Genomic DNA, 20,524 nt, shown 5'->3' with positions numbered 1-20,524 from the left:
AGAAAAAGGTGGAATTCAATGGAACTGAGAAGCAACACATTTAAAATTGAGAGAAAGGGAAATACTTCTTTACATAATTAATAATTTATTTATAGAACTTGGAGTCACAAGGGAGGGAGACCAAGCACCTTGTAAGATTCAAATAATAGGATTAGACATTTATTCAGAATAAGATTGTCATGGATTCTGTGACTTTCAGAGAGGTCTGTGACATTTTCTGCTTCAGGCCTGGGGTGAAGGGACTGGAGCTGTCAGCCATCAAGGACCCTGGAGCTGTCTGGTGGTGGTGGGGGCTTGAGGCATGGCGGGAGTGCTGACCCCTTCTTTCCTCTTCTCCCTCCCTGCCACCCCCCCCCCCCCGGCTCTCTTCTCCTGGCTCAGGCTTCTGTCATCCCTCGTCAGCCCCTTTTCCCCCCATTATTTTTAGTAAAAGTCAGACAGGTCATGGTTTCCATGAATTTTTGTTTGTCTGTGACTTTTACCTAAAAGTAACCATGACAAAGTCTTAACTTTAGCATTTATAGGGAAGTTTATACAGATAGATAAATATAAACAATGTTTTTAAGTAAGCCCCGAATGCAAGGAGATTTTGCTGACTTCTAACTGCTAAGAGTTCTTCTGTGGGCAGGTTATTTTATAATTCTTTCCCTTTCCTCTGAAACACCTGGTACTGGCCAGTACCAGAGACAAGATATTGACTAGGTGGACCCCTGGTGAGTCCTGATATTGGAATTCCTATGTTCCTGTTATCAAACACTGGTTAGGTGTTTCAGTCAACAGTCAGTGCTACTCCTTTTAGTGGCTTATTGCTACATCAGTGAATATACTTCATGAATTTTTTTTTCCATTCAGAAAAGCTCAGCCTGAAGCTGAGACACTGGCTATAGCTGGTGGAGTAAGCAGGCTGTAGCTGGGTATGGATACACAATGCATCACTTCTGAAACAGCTTCTTGTCACTGCATAAAACCTTTCTAATTCAAGAGATTGGGAGCTTCCCAGATTCATGAATTCCAGGGCCAGAAGGGACCACCGTGGTCATATAGTCTGACCTGTATAACACAGGCGATGGAACTTCTCCAAAATAATTCCTAGAGCATATCTTTCAGATTTAGAAATTGCCACCAATGGAGAATCCACCACGACACTTAGTGAATTGTTCCAATGGTTAATTACTCTCACTTTTAAATATTTAAGCCCTCTTATTTCCAGTGTATTTCTGAATTTGTCTGGCTTTACCTTCCAACCACTGGATTGTGTTCTACTGTTCTTTGCTAGGAAGGCAGCATATCATCCCGTTGTCCACCTCTCTGTTGTAGAATGTTCTTTCAATTCTTCTGAGTATTGAATCTTCAACAAGGATTTTCTGTCTTCCTTGGATAGTTGGAGAACTCTTTGTGGACAAGCTTGATTTTCTTACAAATTGGGCTGAGCTGCCATCGATGTATGTGCCCTGTACATCCCTCCGTTCCCTTGGACCTGCTGGATCTTGAGAGGTATCTTCTAGAGTTTCCCCATTGAATACTTCGTATTGATTTGAAACTTCTAGATGTGTGGAATTCCTTCTAGTCCTCTTCTTTTTGGTAGCCACAGCTTGTCCATCGTCTTCTGTCTCCAACTGGGTAGAAAGCTGCTGTGACTTCCTGCCTCTGGTGGTTATAAACCACCAGGCCTCTGTCTAACTTCCCCTCTCTCTCTCATTTCTAGGTGGTCAGCTCCATTCTTCCTTGAACTGGGGGTACTGGTTTTTCCCCAACCTGGCTGTCTTAGGAACTCCTCAAGTTGATTCTCAGTAGCATGTCAACTTGCCCCTCCAATCCAAGAATCTTGGCCTCCAGCACATCCACCAGCTTGCAGTTCAGACATACCAAATCCTTTCTGTCTTCAGGCAGGAAAGAAAACATGGCGCATCCGTTGCAGGTTACCCCCACTGGCCTTTTTGATATCTCACACAGTGCTGAACCTGGAAGGAAAGCACCACTCGTCAAGTCCCACTACTTTCAAGCACAGAGTCTGCTGCTGCACCCTCTGAAACTCCTATTAGCTGCCTCTGTTCACAACTCTCTTTCTTCATGCCTCTATCTACATGTACGCTGGTAACAGATACCTTCATGCAGAAATGGAGTGATACATCTTTTTCCACTAAAAAATCAAGAGGGTTGGTCTCCCCAAAAGGCCTACCTACACAAACATTTTAGAGCTCAGAGCCATATGCCTGGAGTGCAGGGCTTTCCTACACTTTCTTGATGTCTCAACAATGAAGTTACTGACAGACAACATCACAGTGATACACTACATCAGCAGGTGGGAGCAAGATCTTTGGCTTCTTTGCAGATGGGAATACATCAGTGGGAGTGGTGCACCTGACATCTCATCATACCAGTAGTTTGCCACCTTCCCAGTTTCCAGACTACCCTAGAAGATTACATCAAGAAGGATTTTTCCAAAAACCACATGGGGTCTCTCAAAGACTGTTTTGCAGCTGTTCTTTTATGTGTAGGGACTACCAAACGTAGAACTTCTTGCACATGTCACAACAATTATCAGACATTCTGCTCTAGAGGGGGCACAGTGCCAGGTTCCCTGATGGACACAGTCCTTATCCCGTGGAGCTGATTAATGTATGCCTATCCACTTATATCTTGCTACCCAGAGTACTAAGGGAATTGAGACAAGATACAGGTTGCATGATCATGGTTTGACATTCAGATCTGCTGAATCTCAGTGCAACCATTGACCACCTTACCCATTCTATCTGACAGAATCTCCCAGATCCTGCACCCAGACCCCAAATCCCTTCACCTGACATCCTGGATTGTATGAATCCCACTCAGAGAGTTATTAGCTGAGGTTCAGAACATTCTTCTCCAGACAGGAAGCCTTTGATCAGATTTATCTACAGAGCTAAATGGAGAAGTAGTTCACTATCTGGACATTTCAGCCCATTTCCCATTTTCTCCACTGGCAGCATCAGCCTCAGCAGTTATAGCCTATATTTTCTAGCCCTGAAGCAGTGGGGATTTTCCGTCAGCTCAATAAGAGTCCACCTGGCAGCAGTATCTGCAAATCACCCTCTTATTCAGGGCCAAACTGTTGGTTTTTTTTAACCTTCCAGTGGCAAAATTCATGAAGGGACCCCTCCCCCAATTAGGGAGCCCCTTCGTTTCTGGGACCTTAATATAATTCTACTTGGATTGATGGGACTTCTGGGAGCTCTTGCTCCCTTAATCACTTATCAAGTAAAAAAAATTTTTTTGTTAGCCATTAAATCAACTAGGAGAGAGTAATGGATTTACAGAGGCACTGTGTCCTGGCAGTGAGGCCTACTGGTTGGAGTGGAGATCGAAGTTGGATATAGGGTCAGGACTGGGCCAAGGGTGGCACTTGAATTGAGATCTGGTGTCAGAGCTGATCAGAGTCTGTAAACAAACCAGAATAAGTACACAGCTGGAGTCTAGGTGCAAGCCAGGGGTCAAAGCTTGGTGGTCAGAGTCTAGGGACAAGCCATGTCACTGGAGTCCAGATACAGGCCAAAGGTTGAAACTGGGTAGTCCGAGAGTCCGGGGAGGGTCAGGAAGTGGAAGCAAGGCTGGAGCTTGTCAGTAACAGTACTGGAGCGAGGTCAGAGTAGGGCAAGGACAAGACTGGGACAGGGCTCAGGCAAGACTGGGACAGGAACAGGAATGGGATCAAGAGCAGGCTGGGAGTCTCGAGAGTCTGATAGGTTGCAAGGAGGGTTCAGCAAGGTAGTGCTGTTGCACAGACTGATCTGCAGCTCTGGCAGGATTGGGGAGATACCTGAGCCTGGGGGTCATCTGACCCAGGTTCGGCTCAGGGTTAGGCTGCTGCCACATGCATGCAGGCTCTGTTGGAAGGGTAAGTCAGTGGAGCTGGGTTGTTGCTGCATGTTTGAGTGATGGTTCCCTGAGCTTTGTTGGAGGGGCACCTGTGTGAGCAGTCCTGGTTTGGATGAGGGTTTGCCTGGCACAGCCTTTAATGTGCTGAACTCTTCTGAAAAGGCAGGCATGTGGCCTCAAGAACTCTGAGATTGGGGCTTGGGGCTCCAGTACTCCTGTTTTCCCACCATGAGATCCTATAGCGAGTCCAGCTTATTTCAGTCTCCACAGGAGACTATCTTCTTAGGGAGGAATGCCACCCAGTAAGTATTTGCAGTGTCACAGGGCAGCCTTTTCAATTCATTAGTCACCTGGAACATACTGCATGAGAACGCCCTTAGTTTAGCATGGAATAGACATACATGCTTAAATCAAGTCCATATTGATAGAAGTAATGGTTTTGCTATGCCTTGAGTTTGAGGTCCATCTGTACTCTTTCTGTCCCTGTCTCTCTCCGCTTATCTTCTCAGCAGCACACTTGAAACACGGTTTGTTCACACTCTTGGGCCTTTGTTCTTCAAACTCAGCCATGCTGTATTCACACATCCAGCCTGTTTGGGCTTCTCTGTAGTTGAGTGTTAATGGCTTGGTCCTTGGCCCTTTCATTGTTGACACAAAGTCTTCCGTACATGTATATAGACTCAGCCGGTTCTTGTTAAGCTGTTTGGGTTAGAACCAGACAGTTTATGTGACTCAAACCCTTAGCCCGTACCTCCGGGAAAGATAATAGCTTTCCTACCAACAAGTAGCAATACAAAATTGGTAGGGACCCTGAGTTATTTATTTATCTCATAAAATATTAGACAGTTACCATGTTCATCATAAAGCATAGGTGAAATGCAAGCTCTCGTGGTTGGTTCCACATACCTGGTGTTTCATAAGGACAGTGTTACTTTTGGACCTTATCCAAAGTCCTGCTTCAGTTTGTTTCAGAATTCCATATAATCAGTCCAGTCTCCTCCTGGTTTGCTCTCCCAATCCATATTCTAATCTGGGGGAAGTGAAGCTTCACATGGCAGATCTAGTAAGAGCTTTATCATTTTATTTAGATAACCTAGGTGCATTCCTGAAATATTTTTTGCTATTTGTAGTATTTGCCAAAAGACTTAAGGGAAAACATATTTCCTCTCAGAGGTTATCCAAATGGGTTTCTGATTGCATAAATTCTTATTAGCTGGCCAAGAAAGATCTCCCTGGTCATATTAAAGAATGCATTTCAGTATGTCTGGGCAGCTTCTGCTGTCTGTTTGGATAAAATCCCCTTACCTGTAATATGTAAAACAGCTACATGAAGCTTGATCCACACAATTAGCACACTCTATTCCCTAGTGCAGGCTTCCAGATTGGATGTTAATTTTGATAGGGCAGCCCTGCGATCACTAGTCAACTAGGACATCTCTTACTTACCTCTGAGCAATTAGACAACTGCTTATGAGCCACCAAGAGTGGAATCTGTGTGGACAGTATATTTCAAAGATTCAGTACCATAGAGTAAGTATCCATTCTTTTCTGTCAGCACTGCCAACTACAGTGCTCTGGGTAAACTTGATTCAAGCAGATGAAGACTTCTATGACAGTGTGGTTTGGAAATCATTGCCACCGAAGTTGTAAAGGGGGGAGGTTCAGTGGAAAAGAAACAGGAAAGAGTAGAAACAAAAGAACAGACATTTGTGACCTACAGAGGAAAGAGAACCAGGAGACATTCAACCTGGCTGGTAGTATCTAATCGCTACCAGGCATTTAGTGAGGCACTTAGAATGTCTCTGAATGTTCATGCAGAGGAACGGAACAGTGAGTTGTTACTGGGGACAGTGTGTGAGAGTAGCTGCTTGCTTTGTACTACAGGGATTTGCAAGAGCATTTTCTCAACCATTTAAAGAAGTCCCGTAGTCCTCATCAGCATATGAAATGGCCAGAGAGTTCAGTAAGGGATGCAAGGACAGTAGGATGGTGTGCTACCCCCCCGGTGAAGACCCAAGATGTAACTGCAAGATTGGATGGGATTCTAAAGTCAGCTGGCAAGTCTCCATTGATTCATAGTTTTTAAGACTGAAAAGGATCATTAGATCGTCTTGTCTGATGTCCTGTGTATGTCAGGCCATTTAATTTTATTGTTACTTCTGTATTGAGCCCAATCATTTGTTTTGTTAAAGCATACTCCAGAAAGGCATATTTTTCATTTGAAGACATTAAGAGCTGGATAATCCACTATTTGGGTAGTTTGTTCCGTGATTAATCACCCTCACTGTTTGAAACTAGGCATAAATTTTTAATTTGAATCTGTCTGGCTTTAGCTTCCAACCATATTATACTTTTTTGTGCTAGATTAAGGAGCCTTTTTAGTTATCAGTATTTTCTCCCTATGCAGGTACTCATACACAGTAATGAAATTACCTGTTGATTTTTTTGATAAGTTAAATAGAATTTAACTTTAAGACTTTTTCTCTACCCTAGCATAACTTTTGTGGCTCTTTTGAGAGATTCCAAGCGCAGAAGGGACCGTTGTGATCTTCTTGTCCAATTTCTTGTATAACACAGGCCATAGACCTCCCCAAACTAATTTGTTTTGAATTAGAGCATATCTTAAATGAATACTGGATTTCTTTTAATTGCCAGTGATGGAAAATACACCGTAACACGGGGTAAATTGTTACGATTAATTACACTCACTTTTTAAGAATTTACACCTTATATTCAGTCTGAATTTGTCTAGCTTCAACTTCCAGCCATAGTACCTTTATCTGTTACATTGAAGAGACCATCATCAAATATTTATTCCCCAGGTAGGTACTTGTAGACCAGGGGTGGGCAAACTACGGGCCAGATCCGGCCCCTCAGGGCTTTGGATCTGGCCCTGCAGGATTGCCCCCCATGATGCCGCAGGCTCTGCGCCGCTCTCAGAAGCGGCCGGCACCACATCCCTGGGGCCCCAGGTGGGGTGCGGGTGGCAGAAGGCTCTGTGCGTTGCCCCTGCCTCCAGGCACCGCCCCCCACAGCTCCCATTGGCCGGGAATGGGGAACCGCAGCCCATGGGAGCTTCGGGGGAGGTACCTGGATGTGTGGCAAGGGCAGCGCACGGAGCCCTGTGGCCCCCCCACCTTCCCCCAGGGGCCATGCAGGGACGTGGTTCCGGCCGCTTCCCAGAGCGGTGCGGCGTGGGGCAGGGCAGGCAGGCAGGGAGCTTGCCCTGGCCCCCAGTGCGTGGCCCAAAAAGTTTGCCCACGTCTGTTATAGACTATGATCAGATCACTCCTTATCCTTCTCTTGGTTAAGTTAAATCAGCAGTTTTCTACTTTTTTTAATTTGTGGACCCCCTAAAATTTTAGTTGGAGGTGTGGACCCCTTTGGAAATCTTAGACATAGTCTGTGGACCTCAGATTGAAAACCACTGTTCTTTGGTGGTAACAACCTTTCACAGACCCCTTAGACATAGTCTACAGACCCCCAGAAGTCTGCAGACCACAGATTGAAAGCCACTGAGCTAAATAGACTGAGCTCCTTGAGTCTGTTACTATATATGGTATGCTTTCTAATCCTTTAATCATTTTTATGGCTCTTTTCTGCACCAAAACTTGACTTTGGTGGGGCTCAAACCCACAACCTCTGAATTGCCCTGATTTCTCTAGAATTCCAGTGCACGATTCATTATACTACAGAGACAAGTACTCTGTCAGAATTTGCCAGCATGGAAATTTCAAAGATTTGTTTTAATTCACATGGAGAATTTATTTACAAAATTGGTGAAGGAAAGAAATGTTTGCAAGGGTATTGTATCACAAGAAACAATGTAGTTTTTTAAAGAAAAGCATTTAAAAATTTTATTCATATTTTTAAGACTTCAACATTTTGTATGGAAACAATGTTGAAGTTTCTGAATGATCTGTTTGTGGAACTTTTATTTTAAAAAATAAAATTCCCTGAGGAATGTGAGCAGAGTGAGCTGGGAGTCTAGTCATTAATGGTAATAAATTCAGGTCTTATGCTACATTCAGTCCAATTTATGAGTGACTGTCTAGTAACTGGGCTTCTGATTTGGGCTGTGGCCACTAAGCCTAGTCACCCCTGCTCCAGCCAGTAGACCAGCCTCCTGCTGTGACCATTAGGCATAACTACCCATGACCTGGTCCTTAACAGAAGCCACTTCTAGTCTCTGGAATTTATTTAGTATCATTACCAAAAATATTACTAGGTGTTTTTCACTAGATTCCCTTAAGTTACTGAGAGCTGCCTTAGTCTATTTTTAATCAAGTTATGTTAACATCCTCATTGTTAATTGAAACATCCAAAGGTGAGAGTAGACTTACTACTGGCTGGATAATATTTGTAATGTGCTGAAGTGGAAAATGAACTTGTCTTGCACAGGGATGGGAGATTTTCAGAACCTACACCTAACATTATACTCTTATTTCTTCATTTTAATTCAGTCAACATAAGATCACTCCACAACCTGCAATATCTGTGCTTGTGAAACTTTTTGGATTTTGGGAACATGTTTGCCACAACAGATTAGGCCATTGGACAATAACTGGCGCTTCAGAGAAGGTTTATAAGCTCCTTATAATAAGGGCCAGTGTACTGTGTAACATGAGAACTAAATTCAGCAGCAAAGCCACCTGAATTCTGCAGTACAGTGCTGTTGAAATCTGTGGCATACTGGAAATTTTACATCTGTATGAGATGCATAGACATATTCAGTGAGAATTCTATGTTTACCATCTCAAGATTTTAAGTGAAATGTTAGAAGAGAGAACAGCAATGCAGATATAAGATCTGATTCACAGCACAATTTTTTAAATGGAGTCTCTCCACTGACATCAGGATTTTGGATCAAGCTCAGTAACCCCACAGTTCAGCAAATATATATGAAACGCCAATAAACAGTGACCACCGCCAGACTGATGTCATTACTGTTGGTCTTCTCTGTTACCCAAGAAGAGAATATGTATGTGTGCTTTGATATCATAAACGGTAAACTTCAAAGCTGCTCACTGGTGTATTTTAGTGAAATACAGCTTTATTTCTTCCTAGCTTCTTTCCTACAAACTGTATCCCCAAAACTTTAGAGTGTAACAGCCGATTGAGAGAAGGGAAAGAGATGAAATTCAGCTGAAATTTGAGAAGTTGGAAAATTAATGAAATGGAGAGAAATGGGAAAGCTATCCTAGAGTGCAAGGTTTATAGAAGAGAAGACATTTGTGCTGTGAGTGTGGAGATTGTGTAGAGAGACAGATGTGACAGAGAAATTAACGTAAGTTTTGTGTAGTTAGCTGGGGCAAGTCCTTCAGTTTTTAAAAAGGAGGGAGGACAAACTAAGCCAGAGAATTTCAAATAAACTAGCAACTGACTAGGGGCTGTGCTCCTCTTGACCTGCTGCCTACAAACAGGGAAGCGTTGACAGGGGAAGTAGAAGTAGGTGGCAACCTAGGCAGCAGTGACCATGAGATGGTTGAGTTCAGGATCCTCACAAAAGGAAGAGGAGAGAGTAGCAAAATACGGACCCTGGACTTCAGAAAAACAGACTTGGACTCCCTTAGGGAACTGATGGGTAGGATTCCCTGGGAAGCTAATATGAGGGGGCAAGGAGTCCAGGAGAGCTGGCTGTATTTTAAAGAAGCCTTATTGAGGGCGCAGGAACAAACCATCCCGAAGTGCAGCAAGAATAACAACAAATATGGCAGGTGACCAGCTTGGCTTAACAGTGAAATCTTCAGTGAGCTTAAACTCAAAAAGGAAGCTTACAAGAAGTGGAAATTTGGACTGATGATTAGGGAGGAGTATATAAATATTGCTAGAGCATGCAGGGATGTAATCAGGAAGGCCGAGGCACAATTGGAGTTGCAGCTAGCAAGGGATGTGAAGGGTAACAGGAAGGGTTTCTACAGGTATGTTGGCAACAAGAAGGTGGTCAAGGAAAGTGTGGGCCCCTTACTGAATGGGGGAGGAGACATAGTGACCGATGATGTAGAAAAAGCTGAAGTACTCAGTGCTTTATTTGCCTTGGTCTTCACAGACAAGGTCAGCTCTCACACTGCTGCACTGGGCAACACAGTATGGGGAGGAGGTGAGTAGCCCTCAGTAGTGAAAGAACAGGTTAAGGACTATTTAGAAAAGCTGGACATGCGCAAGTCCATAGGTCCAGATCTAATGCATCTAAGGATGCTGAGGGAGTTGGCTGAAGTGATTGCAGAGCCATTGACCATTATCTTTGAAAATCTGTGGTGATCGGGGGAGGTCCTGGACGATTGGAAAAAGGCAAATATAGTGCCCATATTTTAAAAAGGGAAGAAAGAACCCGGGGAACTACAGACCGGTCAGTCTCACTTCAGTCCCCGGCAAAATCATGGAGCAGGTCCTCAAGGAATCCATTTTGAAGCACTTGGAGGAGAGGAAGGTGATCAGGAACAGTCAGCATGGATTCACCAAGGGCAAGTCGTGCCTGACCAACCTGATTGCCTTCTATGATGAGATAACTGGTTCTGTGGATATAGGGAAAGCGGTAGTTGTGATATATCTTGACTTTAGCAAAGCTTTTGATACAGTCTCTCACAGTATTCTTGACAGAAAGTGAAAAAAGTATGGATTGGATAAATGGTCTAGATGGATAGGTGGATAGAAAGCTGGCTAGATTGTCAGGCTCAACAGGTAGTGATCAATGGCTTGATGTCTAGTTGGCAGCCGGTATCAAGTGGAGTGGCCCAAGGGTCGGTCCTGGGTCTGGTTTTGTTCAACATCTTTATGAATGATCTGGATGATGGGATGAATTGCACCCTCAGCAAGCTCACAGATGACACTAAGCTAGGGGGAGAGGTAGATATGCTGGAGGGTAGGGATAGGGTCCAGAGTGACCTACACAAATTGGAGGATTGGGCCAAAAGAAATCTGATGAGGTTTAGCAAGGACAAGTGCAGAGTCCTACACTTAGAAAGGAAGAATCCCATGCACCGCTACAGGCTGGGGACCAACTGGCTAAGCAGCAGTTCTGCAGAAAAGGAGCTGGGGATTACAGTGGACGAGAAGCTGGATACGAGTCAGCAGTGTGCCGTCGTTGCCAAGAAATGGCATATTGGGCTGTATTAGTAGGAGCATGGCCAGCAGATCGTGGGAAGTGATTATTCCCTTCTATTAGTCACTGGAGTATGCCTCTAGTTTTGGTCCCCCCACTACAGAAGGGATGTGGATAAATAGGAGAGAGTCCAGCAGAGGGCAACGAAAATGATCAGGGGCTGGGGCACATGGCTTACAAGGAGAGGCTGAGGGAACTGGGGTTGTTTAGTCTGCAGAAGAGAAGAGTGGGGGGGGGGATTTGATAGCAGCCTTCAACTACCTGAAGGGGGTTCCAAAGAGGATGGAGCTCAGCTGTTCTCAGTGGTGGCAGATGACAGAACAAGAAGCAATGGTCTCAAGTTGCAGTGGGGGAGGTCTAGGTTGGATATTAGGAAACACCATTTCACTAGGAGGGTGGTGAAGCACTGGAGTGGGTTACCTAGGGAGGTGGTGGAATCGCCTTCCTTAGAAGTTTTTAAGGTCAGGCTTGACAAAGCCCTGGCTGGGATGATTTAGTTGGGGTTGGTCCTGCTTTGAGCAGGGGGTTGTACTAGATGACCTTCTGTATTTTAATGTTAGCCTGAAGTATTTCAAGCATCCCTTGTACTGGTACTTTCATGCTGTTGTGAGAGTGACATATGAAGTGCATGCAAGTCCTGTGAGCTATTTCTGCCTTCACTTAGTAGTCTCTCCTTCTCCCAGAAATACTAGTCAGGGTGGGGACAGTGCCTGGAGGCATAGCTAGCTACAGCGGTAATAAAGGTAGAACTGGAAGCGGTTTGTTCCTAAAGAGAAATCTATTGTTATGATCCACCTATTTTTAATTGCAGTATTCTAGAAATCATGACAACCTCAGGAAAAGATAACTTCCGATTGAAGAGCTATAAGAACAAATCTTTAAATCCTGATGAAATGCGTCGTAGGCGAGAGGAAGAGGGCCTTCAGCTGCGGAAGCAGAAAAGGGAGGAACAGGTACTGCAGAAGTTTTCTCTTGTAACTATAGCCAGTCCACAAAAGAAGGCTTTTCTTGAAAATGTCTGCCTCCCTGTCCTGATAAGTTTATGCATGCTAACATACTGTTGATTACAGAGCAGACTTCTTTGACAGTGGAAACCAGTTGTTCTGGTGCCTGGTTGCTCCTTGATCTACTGAAATCACACATGTGTGCTAGAGCCCTGGTTCTACTATGATTATGATGATGTAAGTTCACACACTAACCCTGCTTATTAGACTGATATGTTGAATAGGGAGTTTAAAGTTTTTTGTGTCCCCATCTGATTGAGAATCAAGAGAGATGCTGAAAACAACCACTGGACTAGTGGTTTCCTGTTATCTCAGGAGAAGGCAGCCTGGGAGCAGGGACAGTGTTGAGAACCTTTTCTTACCAGGAGCAGTATGTTGAGTAGTACCAGAGGTCTTTATCCTTGGGATCTTGCTTGGTGTAGTTGGCCGACCCTCCGCTTCAGCTCAGCCATTGTATCTTTAAGTCTCTTGTCTCTGGGTCCACTATAGGAGCTCCAATTCCTGTGTAATCTTACTGTCCTCGGCGGGAGTTTAACTTACTTCAGGGGTCTTTTCAGAGCCCAGTTTGCAATCCTTTTGCCTCTAGTCCCTGATGTCTTCCCTGCTCCTGGTCCCACTCTCACCAACTGACTCCAGTAATAGACCCATAATCTCTGGCTGAGTTACTGAAGTCCTCAGATCATGATTTAAAGACGTCACATTGCAGAGAATTTACCAGGTACTCTAGTTCAAACGAGCAAGTGACCCATGCTGCAGAGGAAGGTGAAAAACCCACATAGTCTCTGCCAATCTGACCTGAGGGAAAATTCCTTCCTGACCCCACATATTGCAATCAGTTAGACTCTGAGTATGCAGTGAGATCCACCTGCCGGACACCTGGGAAAGAATTCACCGTAGTAACTCAGAGCCCTCCCCATCTGGTCCCATCTCCAGCCATTGAAGGTATTTGCTATTAGCAGTCCCAGATGGACCACATGCCATTGTAGGCAGTCTCATCATACAGTTATTAATTATGTTTTTTGCCTCCACTGCTTGGCTGGGGAGGCTGTTCCAGAACTTCACTCCTCTCATGGTTAGAAATCTTCTTCTAATTACAAGCCTAAATTTGTTGATGGCCAGTTTACGTCCATTCGTTCTTGTGCCAACGTTGGCCCTAATTTAAATAACTCCTCTCCCTCCCTGGTGTTTATCCCTCTGATTATTTATAGACAGTAATCCTATCCCCCCCAGCCTTTGTTTGGTTAGGCTAAACAATCCTAGCTCCTTAAGTCTCCTCTTGTAAGGTAGGTTCTCCACTCCTTTGACCATCCTAGTAGCCCTTTTTTGCACCTGTTGGACAAACTGGAAACTTTGAGATGGATTATGTTTAAAGCCAAACGAAACTGCACTTTGGGTGATTGAGATTTTTGGAGCTAGGTTGAGGGCTGAAAGTAGCACATTGGATTTGTAATATCAGGTCAGGTCATCAATCCATTAAGACCAGAGAGAGGATACTGGAAGTGCCAATATCAGATGCTTCAGAGAAAAGTGTGGTTGGGGTCGGAATCCATGCAAATGCACCTAGTTGATTTGTGTTCATGCAAGATTGGGAAGAGGAAATCTTTCCTGACCTCTACATCATGACATTGATAACTTCATTCATAGATTAGGACATATCACTAAAGATGTTAAATCAGAAAACAAATGCACTCCCCTTAAAAACCCCAGCCTGCACCTTTGACTCTGATCTCTTTAGTGATTAGCCAACCTGTGGCAGTCAAACACTGTGTAGTATAATTTCTTTTTGATCCTAAATGGATTGGCTGCTGAAGTCACTTCATGACCACTTGTTCTTGTATTAATAAAGACCAGTAGTGCAGTGGTGCTGGCACATTTTGCTATAATAGCTTTTCAGGTTTTTAGAAAATTCCAAGAAAAGTCCATTTCTGAGGGGGTAAAAACTTCTGCTGGGCCAAAACTTATCTCAAAGCCTTCACCCAAGAAAAGTCTAACCCAGTGTTAACCTGCACAGAATTCTTCCCCATAAATCTTAAGAGCAAAGTGGTGTTACACATTTCTATACTATTAAGGTGTTTTCCCCATTTTTTTCACCCAGGGATATATCAGTAAACAAAAATAAATATCTTTATTGATCTCTGAAACATTTTTGTTCTCCTGGAATTTTCCTATTTATTAAAATCCAGTGTGGTATGTTTTTCCAACATTAATGAAAATCCTTTGTGTTACTAACATCTTAGGCCTGGTCTACACTACAAATATAGGTCAATGTGGGGCAGCTTATGTCGACCTAGTTGAGCATACGTCTACATTTAAATTTGGCTCCCACCAACATAAGTGCCATTTTGAAACTCATTTTCCTGATTGCCCGGCTTGATGAGCACATCTACCAGCTCTCCATTGTTGAATGCAACTGCCCAGCTGACTATGGAGCAGACAGGAGATACTGGATCTCCCTGGGCCTGTGGGTAGAAGAGGCTGTGTAGGCACTGCTTCGAACCAGCCGTAGAAACTGCGACAACCCGAGCAATCTGCTCATAGAGATGCAGGAGAAGGGGTATGACAGGGACCAGCAGCAACACTGTTTGAAAGCTGAGGAGCTGCAGCAGATGTACCAGAAGGCCAGGGGTACTGATACGGCACCGAGCTGCAGACCTACTGCTTTTACGCAGAACCACATGCCATACTTGGTGGAAATCACACCACCACCTGCCACAGCACTCTGGATAGTTCCAAGGAGCCCAAGTCACCAGCCTCTTCTGTGAACAGCAGTGAGGAGGTGGTGAACAAGGAAGAGGAGTATGTTGGACAGGTGACCAGGCAATCCAACTGTGCAGTGAGCCAGTACCTCTTTTTACTCCACTGCAGTCTAACCAGTCTTGCCAGATGAGCATGGGTGAACCTATGCAGGTGAAGGAACCTCAGGTGAGCGTGTCGTTTAATTTTAAATTACAGGGATGGCACCCCCAAAGTAGCAGGACACTCTTGAGTTACCATTAATTTACTCATGGTAGAAGAGGTGGTGTTACAGCCAAGACAGAGTTGCTATCTGCTTTTCACTCCCTTCTGGAGTTAGGTGGGGTGTGGGAGGAGGGCTGCAGAGCAATTTGTTTATGTTCATGGGGATGTTCGAATCCTCCTGAGAGATCTTGACAAAACTTTTATGGAGGTACTGTGCAATCCTCTGCCGAAGGTTTCTAGGGATGGCAGCCTTATTTCTTCCTCTGCAGAAGGACACTTTCCCATGCTAGTCAGTGATAACGGTAGCAGGCACCGTTGCAATACACAGTCCAGCAGCATATAGTCCTGGGCTGCTTTGTGACACCCACCGCAGCTGTTCTCTTTCTGCCTTTGTTACTCTCAGGAGTGAGAGATCTGCTAAAATCACCACCACCTGTTGAAAACAGTGCCAGTATTCAGTGGCATTGCCCTATACTTAAGTCCCTTCCTTTTCAGTTTAAACTGATTGATTTTTACCAAAAATTTTCCGGGTTTTGCAAAAAGTATTCATTTTTTTTCTGATTTTTTTCCGCCCTACTTTTGTATCATTCAAATACATAAACCCTTTTTTATTAGGAAAATACAATACATTGCATGAGATCTATGTATTACGATAATCATAGAATATCAGGGTTGGAAGGGACTCAGGAGGTCATCTAGTCCAACCCCCTGCTTAAAGAAGGACCAATCCCCAGCTAAAGCCAGGGCTTTGTCAAGCCTGACCTTAAAAACCACAAAGGAAGGAGATTCCACCACCTCCCTAGGTAACGCATTCCAGTAGTTCACCACCCTCCTGGTGAAAAAGTTTTTTTTCTACTATCCAACCTAAACCTCCCCCACTGCAACTTGAGACCATTAGTCTGTCTATTAGTCTGTATGTATATTGGTCTGTGTACAAATGTGTATTAGTCTATGTGTATGCAAAGTTGCCTGTTGAAGTAAGGCTATGTAGTAGTCTAGAAGTTACACACAATAAACAATCAGGCACGCGCACAAGTTCTGAAGTGCATGTGCATCTGAACGTACTGATGAATTTCATGCCCAGGTACACATTTCAAGCTGTGAGCAGCTTTAAACCAAAACTGTTTAAAGATTTGACACCCTAAAATGGGAAGAAAACGAAAATCTGTATCCAAATATATTTCAGAACACAAGGAAGCATTTGAAAGTTTAAAAGGATGAAGTTGAGTGTATGCACTGCAAATGGTGTGGCCCAGTTATTAAAAGTAAATATTTATAGACTAATAGTTCTAACTCTACAATAGTAAACTATTTATTCAAATGGAAAGTTTTATTTGGGGGATTAGAGATGTATTGTTTTCTTAAACTCAGAAGTGGCATTGTGTTTTGAGTAGGGCTGTCAAGCGATTAAAAAAATTAATCGCGATTAATCGAGCGATTAAACAAATTAATCGCATGATTAAACAATAATAGAATACCATTTATTTAAATATTTTTGGAATTTTTCTACATTTTCTAATATATTTCAGTTACAACACAGAATAAAAAATGTGTGGTGCTCACTTTATATTTTTGATTACAAATATAAAGTGCTGTAAAAAACTAAAAGAAATAGTATTTTTCAGTTTCCCCATTACAAGTACTGTAGTGCAGTCTCTTTATCATGAAAGTTGAACTTACAGATGTAGAATTATGTACACAAAAGCCTGCACTCAAAAACAAAACAATATAAAACTTTAGAGCCTGCAAGCCCACTGTCATAGCTGGCATCGCAAGATATTTACGTGCCAGATGTGCTAAAGATTCATATGTCCCTTCATGCTTCAACCACCATTCCAGAGGACGTGCTTCCATACTGATGACGGGCTCTGCTCGATAACGATTCAAAACAGTGCGGACTGATGCATGTTCATTTTCATCATCTGAGTCAGATGCCACCAGCAGAAGATTGATTTTCTTTTTTGCTGGTTTGGGTCCTGTAGTTTCTGCATCAGAGTGTTGCTCTTTTAGCACATCTGAAAGCATGCGCCACACCTTGTCCCTCTCAGATTTTGGAAGGCCCTTCAGATTCTTAAACCTTGGGTCGAGTGCTGTATCTATCCTTAAAAATCTCACTTTGGTACCTTCTTTGTGTTTTGTCGTATCTGCACTGAAAGTGTTCTTAAAATGAACAACATGTGCTGGGTCATCATCTGAGACTGCTATAACATGAAATATATGGCAGAATGCGGGTAAAACGGAGCAGGAGACATACAATTCTCCACCAATTAATTCAATCAGGTGACATTGTGAATAAGAAGCAGGCAGCATTATCTCCTGTAAATGTAAACAAACTTCTTGTCTTAATGGTTGGCTGAACAAGAAGTAGGACTAAGTGGATTTGTAGGCTCTAAAGTTTTACCCAGTTTTGTTTTTGAATGCAGTTATGTAACAAACAAAATCTACATTTGTAAGTTGCATTTTCATGGTAGAGATTGCACTACCATACTTGTATGAGGTGAATTGAAAAATACTATTTCTTTTATCATTTTTACAGTGCAAATATTTGTAATCAAAAATAATAAATGAGCACTATATACTTTGTATTCTGTGCTGTAATTGAAGTCAATATATTAAAATGTAGAAAAACATCCAAGAATATTTAATAAATTTCAATTGGGATTCTATTGTTTAACAGTTTGACTAAAACTGCGATTAATTGCGATTAATTTTTTGAGTTAATCGTATGCATTAAACTGCGAGTAATTGACAACCCTAGTTTTGAGTTCTGTTTTATTTCTGCAGCAAACCACAGTGGTGATTGAAATTGAAAGCATTAATCGACTGAATATTTTCCCCATCTTTTCGTCCACCAAAATAAACCCTGATATTTACCCAGGAAAATTAATGTTTTTTAAACTGATTTTTACCTTTTTTTGTTGTTGTGGTAATAAACACTGATAAATTCCTGGGAAAAAATAAAATAAAATAAAAACTGAAAGTGAAGGGCCTGACCTATACTTCTAGAATCATGCAACTGAGCAATTCCTTCCCCGTTTTCCCAACCCCCAGCGGGCCATGCTAACTGTGACTGTTGCTGTGGCTGGCACTGTGCACAGGCAGCCTCAAGCAGAAGTGAGAATGTAGTTAGTCCTTAAAACTTTACCAGAGGAAGGGGATTGAGTTCAGCATTTTTGAGTTTCACTTTCCATAGTGAGTACACTGACAATAGTACCTCTGTGTTTTATCTGCAGGTGCTGCCATTGCAGCCCTCACGGTCTGTCTCTGCACACCCACGGAATGCCTGAGGAGAAAGAAGAGGACTCGGGATGACATGTTCCAGGAGATCCTGCAAGCCAGTGCTGCAATGGACAATGAGCACAGGGCCTACAGGATGAACACTGGGGACAACCTGGAGAAGGAAAGAGTGGAGAGGAGAAAGGTGCAGGAGAGGGAGATTCATCAGGATAGAATAGAGCTTCTCAGGCCGCAAACACAGATACTGAAGACTTTGGTGGACTTGTAGGTGCAACAACCCCATGCTTGCCTCCCTCTGCAGCCCATTAATATCAGACTCAATATCAGAACCTCCCATACCTGCCTCCCCCACCCTCCCCCCACCCCCAACATTCCATATGACATTAGGTGCTTCTGCACTATGGCTCCCCCGCCCCAGGGGACATTAAAGACAATCACAGCTTCTCATACACTGAGCTGTGAAAGCCATGATTGCTGTAGGTGTAGCTTAGATGGACAAGAATGTTCTTTCCCCTTCATTAGTTCTGTTCTCTTAGTTTATTAGGTTTTCTAGTAAGTTTTCGATGTATGTGTTTTTAAATTACCTGAAGTTTGTTTTTGGTTTTAATTTCACTGATTTTGTTACAGAATAAAAGCATTTGAAACATAATTCGTCTTTATTAGTTCACAACATGTGCTGGCTGGTGCTCAGCTGTTCTGAAAATGACTAATGACCTGTTTCTGCACAGTGTCACACAACTCAAAATAATTCACAAACAAAATTAATAGGTGCTTTGACAATGTTTTATATGCCTACGTGTACCGCAATCAACATCATTCATACCAGGCCGCAAAAAAGAGCGTGCCAGATAGAGCACATGACAACTTACGCTGCTGTCGCCCACTAGTAAAATGGTCTTTCGAAGACTCCCTGAGCCGTATGGCTCCACGCTGAGCTCTACTTGTAGTCCTTGTATCTGGCTGTTCAAATTCAGCAAGGAGCTGCTCCACCTGGGTGGAAACTTCCCCCTTTGCTTCGCAGATATTATGCAGAACCCCAGAGGCAGCTATAACCATGGGGATATTTTTCTCACTGAGGTCCAATCTTGTGAATAAACAATGCCAGTGTCCCTTCAAATGACCAAAGGTACATTCAACTGTCATTTTGCATTTGCTGAGCCAGTAGTAAAGCATTCCTTGGTGGTGCTGAGATGATTGGATCATTTCAGCATTGCCAATGGTAACCTGCTGGTTAGGAAGAAAAGTCCTTGCTTGCAGCTTTTGAACAGCCCTTTGCTCTTAAAGATGTGAGCGTTATGCATCTTCCCTGACCAGCTCACATTGATGTCGGTGATGCATTCTTTAGAATCCACCAGAACTTGCATAACCATAGAAAAGTGACCCTTTCTGCTGATGTACTCTGGCAAGGTGGGCTGGTGCCAGAAATAGGGATATGCATGTCATCTATTGATCCACCTCCGTTTGGGAACTCCATTGCTGCAAATCCATCCACTATATCCTGCATGTTGCTGAGAGTCACACTCCTGTTTAGTAGGAGATGATTAATGGCCCTGCATACTTGCGTGACAAAGGCCCCCCACAGTGGATTTCCCGACTCCAAATTTATTCTCGACTGACCAGTAGCAATCTGGCGTTGCAAGTTTCCACAGTGACATCGGAGAAGTGAGTGATGATAGCAGTGCAGCTCTCATTTTCGTGTCCCTGCTCTGGAGGGCTGGGGTGAGTTTGGCACACCAATCTAGGAATGTAGATTGCCACCACTGCTCGTCATCCCAAACCTGCGGTATTGATGCAATCCTACCAGCCAGTGTATGTTTCTTGGGCCCAGAGGTGGTGCACCACCGTCTGCAGCTGCTCTGTGAATTTGACCCGCAACTTTGAGTTGGTTCTTGCGATGGCCTACAACAATCTGTCCTCCAAGGAATTGTCATGTGCCCTGCGGCTCTTCTTGGGACTCTGCAAATACTACAGCATTGTGCACCTTGTGCTTGCAGCGCTCCTGGCAGCGGTGCAGAGCTGTGCAGGTTCCATGCTTCTGCTGGAGGTGGGAAACGGCAAGGACGGTCACGTGGGATTGCGGGATTTTAAAAAAGGTGCAAAAATTATGGGATACAGATGACATTATAGGTTGGAGACCGTTGCAAACTGGGAAGCTGACCATATACTCCTGGTCACCCCTGCACGGCTCGTTTCGGCCCCATCATGCATTGCCAAAACTTCCCCAAAGATAGTGCTGTGGATGCTGGCGAATTGTATGCTGCGATACCTACCCATGGTGCACCACATTACATCAGTAAAAGTGATCCTGGTGAGTACAAGCACTGCTGACACAAGGCACCAAGTATGCATGTGCACAAGAGATGTACTA

At 43.6% G+C, this 20,524-nt stretch overlaps 1 protein-coding gene and 1 long non-coding RNA gene across 4 annotated transcripts in view; both read left to right on the top strand.

The window, feature by feature from the left end:
* Positions 1-20,524, top strand: part of KPNA1 (karyopherin subunit alpha 1) — a 154,703-nt gene that overhangs the window by 9,926 nt on the left and 124,253 nt on the right. The window contains exons 1-2 of one of the 3 annotated variants that reach the window (XM_084619755.1): positions 2,283-2,302; positions 11,769-11,910. In XM_084619755.1, the coding sequence (XP_084475881.1) occupies positions 11,782-11,910 (129 nt within the window). In that variant the 5' untranslated portion in view covers positions 2,283-2,302; positions 11,769-11,781. Of the gene's footprint in view, positions 1-2,282; positions 2,303-11,768; positions 11,911-20,524 lie in introns of those variants that run through there. The other 2 variants (XM_084619756.1, XM_084619754.1) reach the window with 2 other exon arrangements.
* Positions 11,922-18,759, top strand: LOC311516096. The gene is made up of 3 exons (XR_014710324.1): positions 11,922-12,138; positions 14,199-14,883; positions 18,153-18,759. It is a non-coding gene; the product is annotated as an uncharacterized lncRNA (long non-coding RNA).

Source organism: Lepidochelys olivacea, assembly GCF_965140295.1.
Source record: "Lepidochelys olivacea isolate rLepOli2 genome assembly, chromosome: 1".
In the NCBI taxonomy this organism is placed as follows: domain Eukaryota; kingdom Metazoa; phylum Chordata; order Testudines; family Cheloniidae; genus Lepidochelys; species Lepidochelys olivacea.
This window is presented reverse-complemented; position numbering and strand designations above follow the sequence as displayed.